The 15,561-nt window shown below is 44.1% G+C and overlaps 2 protein-coding genes across 2 annotated transcripts; one reads left to right on the forward strand and one right to left on the reverse strand.

Annotated features, from left to right (window-relative positions):
* The first annotated feature begins 741 nt into the window (after window positions 1–741).
* Window positions 742–9,922, forward strand: slc1a5 (solute carrier family 1 member 5). Its single transcript, XM_070829628.1, has 8 exons — window positions 742–1,419; window positions 5,371–5,413; window positions 5,530–5,598; window positions 5,757–5,923; window positions 6,101–6,334; window positions 6,544–6,738; window positions 6,924–7,058; window positions 7,252–9,922. The coding sequence occupies exons 1-8, from the start codon at window positions 887–889 to the stop codon at window positions 7,481–7,483; spliced, it is 1,608 nt and encodes a 535-aa protein (XP_070685729.1). The 5' UTR covers window positions 742–886; the 3' UTR covers window positions 7,484–9,922.
* Window positions 9,923–11,673: 1,751 nt separating this feature from the next.
* Window positions 11,674–13,810, reverse strand: fkrp (fukutin related protein). Its single transcript, XM_070829781.1, has 2 exons — window positions 13,701–13,810; window positions 11,674–13,452 (listed from the first exon to the last, which is right to left on the reverse strand). Exon 2 carries the CDS (start codon window positions 13,327–13,329, stop codon window positions 11,731–11,733), a length of 1,599 nt encoding a protein of 532 aa, XP_070685882.1. The 5' UTR covers window positions 13,330–13,452; window positions 13,701–13,810; the 3' UTR covers window positions 11,674–11,730.
* Between the last annotated feature and the right edge of the window lie 1,751 nt (window positions 13,811–15,561).

Here is a 15,561-nt window from a genome sequence, read left to right on the forward strand (position 1 = left end):
GCTGTGTTGTTCGGAATGAACATGCAGCAGTCTTGGCCGAACATAGTACAAACACCACCTCTTTCTACTAAAAGAAAAATCCAGGGCCATTCTATTTTGGTAGGTCATCAGTGAAGTGGCAGTCAACTGTTCATGTAAACCTGTGACCACATCCCTGGTCATGTTAGCTAGTCTTTGTACATTGAAATGGATGTAGTTAATCCTGTCCACATTTGTTGTTGATGGTGGCCCACCAGAAAAGAAACAATTCAAAACCTGCAGCTAACTGGTCGGCTAATTTGCACTCATCAGGCACACCTCTGGGAACACCAATTGCATCTATTTAGGTGGGGAGTTCAGGTCAAATGTACTTCTCTGGGTGTGGGTGTTGGTGGTGGTGGGAAGTCCTCCCCAGGGTCAGGGTCAGTAGTAGGGTCTGGGTCAGGTGTAGAGGTTCTTAAGTCAGTCTGAACCTCAGTCAATGTGCTGTCTTTTGAGCCTAGTGTCAGGGCACAGTGAGTCTTATGAATCCAGTTACTCAGTTTGTTGTCTGTCAGCCATATCTTTACGCAGTGTGTGCTAATTTAACACTTTAGAGAGAGTTTGCCAACAACCTAGTAGTATTGTGCTCATTGATTAGTGACTACTACCGCTTTAACCCCGCCCAGCTCACGTCACAGACAGGGGTCTCTTAGATAAGCAGCTACCGGTCCTCTCAGGCTCTCAGTAACGCTCCACGCTACCGGTCCTCTCAGGCTCTCAGTAACGCTCCACGCTACCGGTCCTCTCACGAACACTACACGATACCGGTCCTACTAAAAGTCACTCCTGCCTCCCTGTCGATAGGTTTTCAGTCAAGTTTTTCGTACCCGTAGAATAATTTTCGCCGTAACCTTCAGCGCGCACTATGGCTGAGAAGACAGACATGGAGGGGAAGGCGGCCAACGGCGAAGCGCACCTCAACGAGCCGGTGGCCAACGGGCTGACCGAACCCGGGAGGAGCCCGGAGCCCGCGTCCCGGCGTCTGCATAGGATACTAATGGCCAATCTGCTGGTGATTCTCACGGTGGCCGGGGTCATCATCGGGGTTTTTATTGGACTTGGCGTGCGCAACGTGGTGTTGACCAGGACCCAGATCATTTACATCGGGTTCCCTGGTGAGCTGCTAATCAGACTGCTGAAGATGATAATCATCCCCCTGGTGGTCTGCAGTCTGGTGTCCGGGGCGGCCAGCATCGACCCGAAAGCCCTGGGCAAACTTGGCGGCTGGGCCATGCTCTTCTTCTTGGTCACCACCCTGATCGCGTCCTCTATTGGGGTCGTGATGGCTTTCATCTTAACCCCGGGGTCGGTGTCGATACCCAAAACCAACGTACAAGGCGTGGATGACAGCGTGCCTGCCTCTAAAGAAGTGATAGACTCCTTCTTGGACCTGATCAGGTGAGTGATCCTCCCCTCAGGTGAGCCACAAACTCTTAAAAAGTAGTTTAGAGTGTAATCATGGTGCAGTGTTTGGGTGACACAAGCTAGCTATCTCAACATTATGTGTCTTTCAGTAAGCGATACCTTTGCAGGACCCTCCTCCTCTTCTGTCCAGATGACTTAGATTTAAGACACCCGAATGGACAATAAATTCAAGTGCTAACAGCGGGGGATTAGGCTCCTAACATTGTCGGTAGCTTAATTTCCCCTCGTCTAGGTGAGCTGTAATTGTACCAAGTTGTTGCATCATCTCTTCCCTGTGTGTGTGTGTGTGTGTGTGTGTGTGTGTGTTTCCACTGTGGGTTAATCTAAGTGAGCAGACAGTCTGTCTACCACAGGTTGGAGAGATGTTAACCTCTCCTCTGATGACGTGTCTCACAACTTCTATTTTAAAGAAATAGACACGCGGATTTTTTCACGCTAACCACATGTGGGTGACACATTTCCTGTGACATGAACATGACATTTCCCCTGCTACGAAGGGACAAACCCATCCTGTTAATTTCACGCCCAGACCGTCTTTTACGATCATTTCTGGGGGAAAAGACATGTGAAACGGACCATGATGCTTTGTAATAAAAGCTGACGTGAAGAACAATCTAATCTAACATCTCCCTGGCTTCTTGCCTCGCATCCATTAACTTGCTGACGTTTTTTTGAACTTAAAAGTCAGTGCATACCTTTTTTGCAACGCTCTAAACCAGTCTGGTAGAGACTCAGTACAGTACATTTGTGTTGTTTTTGTTATCATCATGTCACATTCACAAGACCTGTGCCACCTCACTTATGGGAGGGAGTAAAGGGAAGCCAGAGCCTTCTGAGTGGGTTAACAACTGACTCAGAGACTGAAATGGTGAGATGTCAAAACCTTGTGACACATTATCATACACTGGATTTAGAATAACGCATCTTTCACGACCGCTTCCATGAGGTGCAGGTTTTCCTCTTCCTTTTTTTTTTTTTACCTTTTGCTTACCTGAGCCAGCAGCTTATTCAGTAGATAAGTGGTACTGAAATGTTAAAGTGTGCTGAACCTCAACCTTTTGTAAACACAATGACAGTACAAGGCAAAGTCATAGCGTAGGCAGAAGGGGCCTAGTATGTGTTCCTTTAAAAAGAAAAAGGACTATTTACTATACTATACCCCCAGTAAACTCAAAACAATATTATGCTGGTGAGAACAAGCGAAAAACACTTTGCTGTTTCACATTCACAAAGTATCTTTTCACATGCAGTCTTCATACACTTGAAGATCTGCTGCACAATCTTGTCTGCTTTCCAGGAATTATAGGATTGTGTACAATAAATGCCAGACCCTCCTCCTCCTCCTCCAGCAGTGGGACTAGACCTGGCAACACATGCAAAACATTTCAGTCTGCCCAGAGCCCAATTAGACACGCAAGAGTAAAAGGGAGAAACGTACCCGGTCACAGACTGGCATTTTTATCCAGATTTATATCGTAAGACCTTATGTAATGGTATCTGCAAGTTGCAACACAATGGCTTGGTTTACAAACTCTGATGGGCTATTTGGCTTTTTGTCTGACTCTCTGTTCATGTGTAACAGCTAACATGAGGAGGGAGATTTTCATAATAATGACCCCTATCAAAGAGCAGGATCATTTCTAGAATCAGCCCAGCAGTCCAGTTTATTGTTAACTCATGTTCCTGAATGCAACATCTCACTACCCGTGTCCAGATTTATCTACTGTAGCTGGCTGCCGGTTGAATAAAAAAAAACAAACAAACAATAGTCTCGTGCAGGAGACAGGCCATCTAGGCACATGCACTCACATTTGCACATTATCGTAATAGGACAGCAGGCAGAACCTGTGCTTCTCATTAGAGCAAGGCCTCTCAGTCGGTGTCCTGGTTAGCTTTGACAACAGAGACAGTGTGAGGCTGACTGGAGAGCTGTTCATCAAAGTGTAAAAAATGGCCCAGGCATTGCTCCGACACAGAGGCTCTATTAAATCATTGCCCACACACACACATGCTTGCAGTGAAAGACCGTGTCAGCCTGAGGATACATATGATGGATTTAACTCTGACTAAAGCCACTCCTACACATCCTTGTTGAAATTCCTCCCGCCTTTGTTTGTTTTGTCATTCAAAACCATACGGTACATTCACAAGTAAGTTGGTGCTCGCGTCACCAGTGGATTTATTGACCACGTATACTGTTTACTTTGAGCTGAAGGTGATATAAACAGGATGGTAGCAGGTTTTAAATCCATCACCCATCCATCCATTCATTCATCTGCCACATCAAACACGTAGAAATGCTGCTGGGCAGGAACCTAAACACGTATTATTCCACGTAGACCTGTTGCCAGATCTGGGAGGTGTAACGAGATGCTGGGAAGACATCAGAGCACTTTGCCTCTTTCAGCAGCCTGTCATTGAAAACGAAACACACCCACCTAATCGTGTGTGACAGTGCCACGTGCAAATTGCTGACATACCACTCCATTCACTGTCTTTGCTTTTTTAGCTGTCAAGTTTATTCATGTTGACCAGTGTAGAAGAGAAGAGAAAAATGTTTGCCTGTCAGTGAATTTTCTTTTTCTTAAAATAGGGTCACAAGAAGGAAGTGGATCTCTTTCAGGTTTCATCTCTGCGTTCTTAACTCCATGCAAAGTTAGAGTGAATGAAAATCCACAATGCAAAACACTGCTGTGCTGCCTTTCCCCCTACACCTGGAGGCCTGTACTACGAAGCAGTATTTGGGGTTAGTGAGGTAACTCCAGGTTTAAAGGCTATCCATATGATATCCCAGCATCTCAGACCCCCCAGCTGCCACTACCGTGTCTCCACAGCCGGGTCTCCTGTTCGCTCTGACAACCTCCCTTAACTTTTGTGCTACTGTGTTAGCTCAGTCGCTTAGCTGGGCCTGTCGCCCGGCAGCGACTCTCCCTCATTTTGGTTTTACTGCGCTACATGTGCTACAATGCATCAGGCCTAATGCCACTCGGGGCTCAGAATGATGGTAAATTGACGCATAACGCAACAGTTTCACTTATAGTCATACCAGTCAGTTGAAAATAACCACCAAATAACGAACACTGTCCTGAAAGTGGGGCAGCCTTGCTATGACTCTTAGCAGCACAACCAGATCCAGTTGTGTGCTGTCACGTGTCCCCCCACCGCCCAGTCACATGATGTTTAATCCTGATGCACTATGGTTCCAATGAAAGGGAATGAATGGCTGGAAAGAGCTTGTGAAGTTAATGCCTTGTTACTCTAAATCCATTGCAGACCGCTGAGGAAAGGGGGTATTGGGGACACATGGGTTTCATGAGTTCTTGAGAGATTTAATATGCAGTTGGATCTATGTACCAACGTGTGTGTGTGTATGTATGTACTTGTTAGCAGGGAATGAATAGCACAGCAGCATTTAGAAATGAGGGTAGACTGGAAAAAAGGGGATTAATAGTCAAATGCTCTCAGTTATTTTCCACATGATCAGCCTTATGATCTGTCACTGACATCCAGAGGGAATAGCTACTGTTTGCAGCACCGCCGTTGATTGACTACTGTAAAAGAGAAGAAAATAGTATTTCTAAAAAGATTGGATGTAAAGTAAAACTTTGACCCAGAGCTGCTTTGATTTTAAATTCTTCTATGCAGTGCCCAAACAGCTCAGACTTCATCAGAAACATGTATGAACTCAAAGGAGGCCAGTTTATGGCTTTGCCATGTGTTCACCAGTGGTCAGGGTTGGGTTTTTTTTTCCGTGTGTGAGAAGGTAGAGAAAGGAACAAGGCCCAAGTCAAGCCAGCTGTGTTGTGCTCTTAAGTTACCAAACATGGAATTTCTCTTCTTCCAATCACAGCCGCAGCTTTTTCATTGGATTTTTTCCATGTCACCTGGTACACACTGAGAATAATTTTTTTTTTGTTCCCACAGAAACATCTTTCCCTCCAACCTGGTGTCTGCTGCCTTTCAGTCAGTAAGTACTGCAGCTCTGTTCTATAATTTTACACAAATTTCATAAAGTAAATATTTAGATAAGATGACCGTTGAGTGTGCTAAACTAACTGTGCCAAACTTTTCTTTCCTCTCTAGTATGCAACTAGCTATAAGCTGGTTACCAAGAATGGCTCGGATGGAAATCTCACTGTCACGGTGGAGAAGGTGAGCAAAGTTAATGTCCTCGTTGTCCACAAAACCTTGACCATCAATACTCTACATAAGACAAGGACACCATCTTGTTGTGTCTCTAGTATGATGACTGGTGTGGATCTGAGTGCCCTGACTGTGTTTCACGCGCATGTGTGTGTGTGTGTCTCTAGGTGCCCTTTGGCGTCGACCAGGACGGCATGAACATTCTTGGTCTGGTAGTGTTTGCCATTGTGTTTGGTGTGGCTTTGAGGAAGCTGGGAGAGGAAGGAGAGATCCTCATCAAGTTCTTCAACTCCTTCAACGAGGCCACCATGGTGCTCGTCTCCTGGATCATGTGGTGAGAAAGACCTGCATGTTTCTGGGTTAGGAGGGATTAGAATAAAATCTGAATTAAGCTCCGTAATAAATACGTTTGATCATTTAGTGCTAGATGCTTTCTCTTTGTGCTATATTCCCGAACCACAGTGATCTAAAGCAGTGTTCTCTCTTCCCTGCACTTCGTGTGTCCCAACAGGTACGCTCCTCTTGGTATCATGTTCCTTGTAGCTGGCAAGATCGTTGAGATGGAGGACGTTGGGACTCTGTTTGCCAGTCTGGGAAAATATATAGCCTGCTGTATCATTGGACATGCCATCCATGGCTTTCTCGTACTGCCCGCCATCTACTTCATCATTACAAGAAAGAACCCATACACCTTCCTCTGGGGGATTTTCACAGCTCTGGCAACAGCCTTTGGAACAAGCTCCAGGTAATAAACTCACCGCTGCTCACTTCTCTGACACACGCCTGTTTGTTCACCCTGGTTGTTAAATATCAAATACTGGGGTTGTCCTGTTCTAAAACACACACACACACACACACACACACACACACACACACTTTTCCTTCCACACACACATACGCACATACCTTTTTATCCTTCATACACTCACACATGCCCTATTCCTTGTTTCTCAGCTCTGCCACTCTGCCCCTGATGATGAAGTGCGTGGAGGAAAATAACGGCGTATCCAAGCACATCAGCCGTTTTATCCTGCCCATCGGAGCGACGGTCAACATGGACGGAGCTGCTCTCTTCCAGTGTGTGGCTGCTGTTTTCATCGCTCAACTGAACAACACTCCCCTTAACTTCGTCCAAGTCATCACCATTCTGTAAGTCCTAAATCCACTGAAATACGTCTGCCAGATGAAATACTGTGTCCGACCGTACAGGCGCCTCACTTATCAGGAAGTTCAATACAAATGTGGTCGGTGTGCAATGACGTTTCATGTTTGTGAAAATGCTGTGTCAGATTGTCTCTGTTCTAACTGGTTCATCCTCTGTCCTACTGTGTCAGTGTGACAGCTACAGCATCCAGTGTTGGAGCAGCAGGCATACCTGCTGGTGGTGTGTTGACCCTAGCCATTATCCTGGAGGCAGTAGGACTACCCACCAATGACATCTCCCTCATCCTGGCTGTCGACTGGCTTGTGTGAGTACAAAACCTTTGTATTTAGCATGACAGCCAAGTGACAGTTATGACACGCTCCATTTAATTAATCCAAACTTACTACGCTCCCTGACATGACTTTCACAGTTTCCGTTCACCAGCGATGCCTGAATTTCTGCAGTTTGTTTAATAATGTAATATTAAGATAGCATCCCGTTCTTCTGTCTGTCTTTAGTGACCGTACCTGCACAGTGATTAACGTAGAGGGCGATGCCTTTGGAGCTGGGCTCTTGCAATTCTTTGTGGACCGCACGGCCAAAAAAGAGGAGGGAGCAGAGCTGACTGAGGTCAGGATGGTGGAAGACCTATCAGCTGCTGCCCCTGAGCACTCACCGCTCATTGAGAAGCAAGGTGGGAAGGACAGTGCAGAGGGTGCTAAGACTGCTCTGTCTGAGTCCATTATGTAAGTCCAGCTGCTGAAGTCATCGTTGATCCCCTTCACTTATTCGATGCAGGTATAAGCTCATACCTGAGGTTCAAGGGCTGTGTGGAGAGAGGATGAACTTGTATACTACAACACATCGCAAAGAAGAGCTCTCTGTCCACAACATGTATCCGGGCCTAAAGCAAAAAAGTGGAGGGCGAAATTCAAAATCCGTTTTATGCACAGTGACCTTTTTACTTTTGTTTCCTTTTTGAGGAACACTATTGTTCATTAGTCTGGCTGCTGTGTTGATTCGACTAATGTTCCTCATTGTTTTGTTTTTTTTAAGTCAGAATTTTATCATGTGATCAGGTTGGATGAACCAGGTGGTCATCACTGACAACTAAGTGTGTCCTATCATGTGTATACATCTGCTGGGATGCTGAGAGGCTGGACCGGTGACCCACTACAAAATCTTGGTAATGGTAGATCTAATTTAAATTAAATTTTTAAAGAAATTTTACATCCAATAATGAAGGAGGAATGGAAGTTACTTGAATGTTTTTATCCACTGACCCAGGGTTACCAATTTGGTCAGATTTTTAATACAGACTAAAAATGAAACTTTCTGACTTAAAAAAAAGTTGACGACCACCATAAAGCTGCTGCACCCAGTCTGCATTAGCAAGATTTGATATTCTTGATCTGGAATCCGTTACTTTCAAAATTTTTATTACTATCGTCTTTGTTATCGTATTTGTTTTTTCTTTTTATTTCAACACAATCACATTTTAAATTTCCCACATGGGAAGAGGAACTTGTGTTTTAAAATGCATCACTATTAGGCTGAAATATGAACAGGAATCTTTATTCTATTTTATTATACACGATTATAGCCACCTTCATGCAGATTTAATGTAACCTTGTATTTAAACTATAAGTCCTTTATATGAATTGCCTTATGATACGCATATTGAACAGTAGTTTAACTACATTCCCTCTATTCTGCATGAAAATGGCTGTGATCATGTATGCCTGGCAAAAACTTGTTCTTTTTTGTAGTTTTTTTTGGGAAGAGGGGTTGAAGGCTGTTATCGTGACTGTGATTACTCTTGCGTACAATGCCTTTGTCATGGTAAGGAAAAGCAATACAGTAGTAAAACCTATTTGGAGGATAATATTTACACTCTGAAGCACACTAAATGAAATCATATTCTCAGTGTCCCAAAGCTGAATGAAGGAACTTTTTCTCAAGGACTCATGTCAATATACACGGACACCAGCTGACCTCCGAGCATTTCTGCCTCTTCAGAAGGACATCAGTGTGATGGCAGACAACACAACCTCAGGTTTAACTATGAAGACTCCTTCAAATGCTCCTTAATATTCTGAGACCAAAAATCATACCATCTCAGCAAACAGGAAGGAGACACGGGAACTCCTGATATCATTGAATGACATTTCCAGGGAGTTATGCTTGCTTGTTTTACCCACATTTTCACTCATGCTGTTGCTCTGTGTAGCTGTTGGCATGTTGGCGAGGTACAAATGGGTTTCAAAGAACTGTCTGTGGCAAGACGAGCCATTTGTTGTTTTAAAAATGTGGTGCGACTACATGTGATGTGTAAGTAACAAAAGCCCTTCCACTACAAGGATTACGCTACATGGTCAGAATAGAAGCAGTGGACTGCTGGTTCGTTTTGACTTTCGAGGCCTGAACACCTTAAGGATGTACTTGCGTTTTGGCTGTGATGGCCATAATCATGAAAGGCTAGTTGTATGTGCTTTAGGCCTTCTTGTATACCATTGTTTATACCTCAGATAATTATTTGTTATAGTTCATATTTATTTCCCTAATCAAAATCCAAAGAAATATTTAGTCAATGTTTTGATATGTTAGTAACTCCAAATTGGGCTGTTTTTTTTGTTGGGTTTTTTTTGCCTTTTTTGCCCCCCCCGTCAACTTGTGTGTGAAAGTCTAGACTGTACAAGGTTCTTCCATTTGATTCTGCTTTTGCAGTTTGCCAGTAGGCATGTAGGAAACTTCAAGACTTGAGAATGTGTGGTGTGGCAGTGATGAGGTGAGTTGCATCGTTTGTACCCTGGAGTGATACTGTCTGTTTTCATGTGCAACGTGTTGTATATGTATGTGCATGTACAATTAACTGTTAAGTTGCACTATCAAATGTTTATCACCTCCATCCACATCTTAAACTGTTAGAAACTCTACCAAATGACTGGGGCATATGGTACTAATGTTGGATACAAAATGTTATAAGTTCATTAGTTTCAAGTCTGTATTCTGTATCAGATATATATTCTACTAGTTTTGCAGTATTTTATGTGGTCATGTTTGAAATCATTGCACACCTGAAATCTCATCACTTCTACAGTCTTACATGTCATATGAGTGCTAAAATGTTAGCCATTGCCTCAAAATGGCTATTGCAGTCCACTGCTGTCTACTTAATGCCATTTTGGTGAAAGGGTGATAAGATGCTGACATTCCTTTCTGAGATCTTTCACCTAACGGATGTCTGTCTGCTTTGATGGTAGTATTTGCGTTGTGTATGCAAATGGTAGTTGTGATTTTATTACAGTGGGGCTATGTTTCCAAAAAAAAATCTACTAAATATACTGTCTCTAGGTTTTAAATAATAAATGCCTTTTTTTTTTTTTTATTGTATGACTGTGTCTCTTGGCAGTTTTATTACAACCTTCCCCTTGCCTTGTGCACTTAAACCGTAATTACTGCTGGGGCTAGTTGTAAGCAGTGCAGTCAGCAAGCCAAAAAGCAGTTCCTCCATTGTAGCCCCATATCCATGTTACAGCCTGTCATCTACATGTGCCATACAGTAGACATGTCTGAAATGCACTCGGATCCTTCTATGTTTTTGCAACCAAAAATAACCTCACATGGCCTCCCTGTGGTATACATACATATCTTATTACCAGGCCATATATGAACAATGCTGGTTATCCGTCGGTTAGAGGACAGATTATATATGTGGATGCACGTGAAATGGAGCTATTTGTTAAAAAACTAAGAGTAACTTCTGCTCGAGCTGTGTAGAGAAGATACTGCACGTCACTGGACCAGTCTGACAAACAAGTGAGCTACATTCCAGAGATGTTGCATTACATTTCTGCTCCGTCATAAAATCCACACCCCCTGTGCTCCTGCTATATGGCTGAAAAACACCCATTATGCTGCTGGCAGTAAGGTGAACATGAGTTATTGCTGAGGGCTGAGGATTGACAAAGACCATGAAATAATTAGTCTGTTGTGCCACCTAGTGTTCAAAAAGAACTGCGACAAACATTGAACACTTCACTGTATTTATGATGGAATTGCCTTCAGTCCTCAAAACAAATTAATATAACTAATACATTACAACTCCTTTATTTTACCAGTTCATGAATTGGAGTGACACCTTAAACACATCACACACGAGTAACAAGAGAGGAAACCAACAAGCATCACTCCCAGAGGGGCTGGTGTGTTTTTTTTTTTTTCTTTTTCATGTGCAACTTCTATTTTAAAAATGTTTTCTTGAATAATCTACTGAATTGAAATTCCATTTCAGTCGATACAGAGTCGATGCTCAGTAGTAACACACATGATTGAGTGACAGGTTAATAGTTATTCACAAATTCAGTCAAGTTTTAGGTTTCTAACTGAATACTAAGGCCAGATAGAGCAACATTTCATCCTCTCCATATTTGATGATAGCAGCAGCAACGCTGTTTCTCCTTTCACCACATGGAAACTTACTCACCACACAAACAGCTGTCAGGTACCAAATGTCATCGATATACAACAACATTCATTCATAAACTGTGCAAAACTGAGGAATCCGTGCAAATCAATGCAACACAGTCAATAGATTCATAAAACAACTGTTCAGGCAAAACCACTTGTTTTTAAATAATTCTGTATAAAACTTTAAACCTTGCTTATGTATGTACACTGTTGCTTTTAACAAGTTGTCATTTAAACAACAATATTATCTTTACAGCAGTCATTTTTACACTCTACTGTACAACACATACAGATTTAGTACACCATGTGGTAAACCAGTTTCTGAAGGTATGCCTGCTGTTAACACACTAGTGTTCAGATTTTGGTAAAATTGACAACAAATGCAGTCATTTTGGCACGTTCTTAGTTTCCAGGCATCATCTTTTACGCTGTTTTTTCAAAAAAACAAAAAAAAAAAAGCTGAGGCAAGATTCTCTGCGTTGTTAGAAAAAGAAATACAGTACGACATAAAACGGCTTGTGAGCCTCTCATAATTTGCTTCTGTCCAGCCTCTTCTTTGAAGGGTTGGGATACTGGGGATTCTCAATGACTCCCTCTCCAAACTTGAGCTCCAGGAAGGCTCGGTGGTTGTTGGGGCCATAAGCAGTGATGCCAGCGAACGACATGGGCACCAGCGGCTGCAGGAAGTGCTCTGGGAACTCCACGTCTTGTTTGTGCTCCGTCCATGTGTCTTTGGTCATGACGCCGTTACGTGGATAGAAGGGCCACAAGTCAACATGCAGGTGGTTGGCCTCGCTGTACTGGACTCTGTAGAAGTCTCCTTCCACTGCGCGTTCCCAGACGTAGCCGTTAGCATCCACAAGAGAGCCTGAATCCAGGTTCTTCAGGTGATCACAGTTGGGTACATCCTCCAGGTAGATCCCTAGATCCACATCGTAATCCCATGGGATGATGTCCTGATGGCGGACAGCGCCCAGCAGAGTCCCCCCCTCTAGCCAGTAGCGCACACCCGAGGACTCCAAAATGTTGATAACATATTTGGTGGTTTCCCTCAGAGCTCGCAGACAGCAGGGAGGTGTCCAGCGATCCAGATAAAGGTAGTCTGGAGTGTCATCCTGCACTGTGCCGAAGCAGCGTGGCGTCTCCTTACTGCATCCATACCACTGCTCCTTCCCGTCAGGCAGCAGGAGACGCTTCAGGCCAAAGCTCCTCATGAGCTTCCCAGTGGCCTCCTTCAGTCGGGTGTCGGCCTTCCACTGGTTGTGAGCGGAGCTGAATAGGGGCCGGTGGTTTGCGGAGAAACAGGGGCTCTCCAGCAACTTGACCTTCCAGCCTCTCAAGGCAGTCTGGACAAAGAGCGAAGAGAAGAGGGGTCGCCCCAGAGAGACAGAGAGGTTAAAAAGATCCTCGGCGCGAATGAGGATGACTGCATCTCCTTGTAAAGCCGTACACACACTCCCGCTGCTCCCAGATGCGGCCGGCGAGTAGGTGGCTGTCCACTCCCTGAGGTTCACCCGCAGGTGGAGACACTGCACAGCAGATCGAGCCAGCACGGGTGCAGCTACAAGCCTCACAGGACCCCCACCCTCACCCTCCAACTCCCTGATCAGCCTCTCGATAGCCCGAGGCTGCTCCAGCTCCACCCCATCCGGCACCAGCAGCACGAACTCTGTCTGGACGTGGAACTCGGGCCTGTGAGCTTGGGGTGGCTGGTCCGGGCTGGGGGAGAGCACTAGAAGCCGCGCCCCCTCTGGGAGCACCAGGGGAGGGTAGGGAGACGTGTCAGCCACAGTCAAGAAGGGGAGCTCAGGCCTCTGGCGGAGGAAGGAATTAGCCACGTCCCCAACATAATTCTCAAAGTTTTCAAACTCCCGAAGGAGAACAGTTACACGCGGGCCACGACTGTGTCCTTCCACTCCGACCACTCCTGCCTCACCCCCAGCTCCTACAAGTGCCCCCAGGCCTCCCCCGAGACCAGAGGCCGGTAGGGCTGCCCTCCTCGTACCCCTGCCGAGTTCCTTCCTCTTCTCCATCATTTGCTGCTGCGCCCGGGACACATAGTACAGAATGAGGAGGTTGAGGATGATGGCGCCAGTTAACAGGCCCTGGCAGAGACTGACACGCATGGCAACTAATGTTTACTGTCCAGTTTCTCTCAGGAGAAGAATTTAAGTTTCAGTTAAGAAATCCAGCGGTGGGCCTCAGGTCCCCATTAGTGTAACAGTAGAGGACTTGGAGTTGAAGATGACCTGTGAAAGACAGAGACATAATGATGCAGTGATGATGTTATGCTCACAGGCTTATGTATACAAAAGGGACTTTAGAATACAACTTTATGCTTCTTTAAAATGACAAAATTGGGATTACATACTAATTACCTGAAATGTAAAACTATGGCTGGCTATAACTCCATGCAAGGTTTCCCTCTATGGATAAAATATGGCAGGCTGCATCACCAATCAATAGAAACTGGCTGGTATTCATCACCAAAACTCACCTTAATGTGGATGTACCTTATCCTTTACAAGGCCATTGAAGCTCATCACATCATGCATTAGCCATGTTATCAGAGGCTTTAGCAACATTAAGCCCGTTAACCTTGTTGTGCTGTGTTTGGTTTTCATGGTGGTCCATCTCAGCCAGCTCTGGCAGCGCAGGAGCAAAGCTGGCAGCAGAGATTCATCTGCACTGTTTGCTAATGTTTGTGCTGCTGCAGGTGAAACAGAGTCTCCAGCATGAGTGCAGCCAAACAGCATCAGAAAAAATAATTCCGGTGTAGCTTGATACAAGCCCGACCATTAAACCAGACCACACAGATTTATCACGCTTCCCGTTCGTGGCGGACATCCGGGTCTGATCCTTCAGAATAAAAGTACCATCTTCAAAAATATGACAAAAACCACCAGGTCATACCAGTCAGAAATATACTACTGCTGGACTGGAATTTATCCTCAAACTATCAATAATTTTCTACTGTTGAAAAGTGAACAGGCTTAATGTTACTTAATTATAACCTGTATAATAATATCAGACATGGTTGGTGAACATCTCCCCGTCTCTCTGTTATTACACAAACTACATGAAAAAAAAAAAAAAAATTATTATGTTTATGTTATATTATATTTACAAACATGCAAACATAATAGAAATGATAAATATGTGTCACATTTGTCCATACAGGAAATTAAATAAAGTGGCTGTATGCAGCCTGTTTTATTCTTTGATTAAATATTTAATGCTTAATTGAATATTTTTTATCCTGGACAAACTACTGAAACTATGAATGTCTTCACTTTCAATGCTACACACACACACACACACACACACACACACACACACACACACACACACACTACTACACTTCTACTTTGTATCCAGTCCTTATTTCCACTTGGTTATAATAAGAAAATAAACATTCATATTACCACGGAGGCCTATAACAATATGTCCACATGGTATTTGCTCTCTTAATTTATATTTTGCAATATGATGTAGACAAGAGGTTTTCAACCTGGGGTCCAGGGATGCCCAGATGTCCTTGAGGGTCGGCCGTAGGGTCCCCAGAAAGGTTGGGAATATTTTTAATTTCACATTTTGACTAGAAATGAAGAATGAGGAATAATAACTATCCTTGACACCAAGAGGGATGAAAACCACTGATGTAGATGATGAAGGTGTTCATCTGTATGAGCAGCGCTGTAGTAAATAATGCGGTGTGTGTCTTTCATTTAAACAGACAAACATAAACATTAGTTTCAGTATCTAAATCTCAGTATCAACATTTCTGAATAATTAAATCTAATTTGGTTTATTCAAATCAAGCTGAGGGACCTTTCTGGCATGTACTGCCCACAGAGCCATGAGTGTGCATTCCTCCACATGCTAGCAAAAAAGCAAAAAGGAGCCGATACCTCCACACAGCAGCTGCATCACAATAAAATAATATCATAATCACCAGTAATGTGCAGATTTTTTTTAAAGAAAATTTACACCGGAAACGCAGGTGCGGATATTTTCGGCCAACTTCACCGTCCACAGAGATCCGTGCGCACAAAATGGCAGGAAATGAGGTCCCCTAGCGGCGTGTTCATTGTGTGTTACTGCACTCATGGCCCCGTATTTGTCACCCACAGTGGGCTTTTCCACTAACGAGCACGGGCAGGATGGAGCAGATCCGGGATATACAAATTAAGAGCCGAAAACAAAACTTGAGCGCTCGATGTGAGTGGTAGCCAGTTATTAGCCATGTTTTTTTATGCTATTTGGGCAAACCCTGCCGAGTATGAATGCATGTTAAGTGTGGATTATTGGTAACTAAACAGCCCAGGGCGGTGCAAATATGCAGTTTGGTGGTGTTT

This window comes from Pempheris klunzingeri, chromosome 4 (genome assembly GCF_042242105.1).
Source record: "Pempheris klunzingeri isolate RE-2024b chromosome 4, fPemKlu1.hap1, whole genome shotgun sequence".
NCBI lineage: Eukaryota > Metazoa > Chordata > Actinopteri > Acropomatiformes > Pempheridae > Pempheris > Pempheris klunzingeri.

Excerpts from the sequence above, each read along its gene's own strand:
- slc1a5 (XM_070829628.1), top strand. The coding sequence starts at position 887 with ATGGCTGAGAAGACAGACATGGAGGGGAAGGCGGCCAACGGCGAAGCG. Across the intron at positions 1,420-5,370 it reads TCCTTCTTGGACCTGATCAG|AAACATCTTTCCCTCCAACC; the intron begins GTGAGTGATCCT and ends TTGTTCCCACAG. Across the intron at positions 6,335-6,543 it reads GCCTTTGGAACAAGCTCCAG|CTCTGCCACTCTGCCCCTGA; the intron begins GTAATAAACTCA and ends CTTGTTTCTCAG.
- fkrp (XM_070829781.1), bottom strand. The coding sequence starts at position 13,329 with ATGCGTGTCAGTCTCTGCCAGGGCCTGTTAACTGGCGCCATCATCCTC.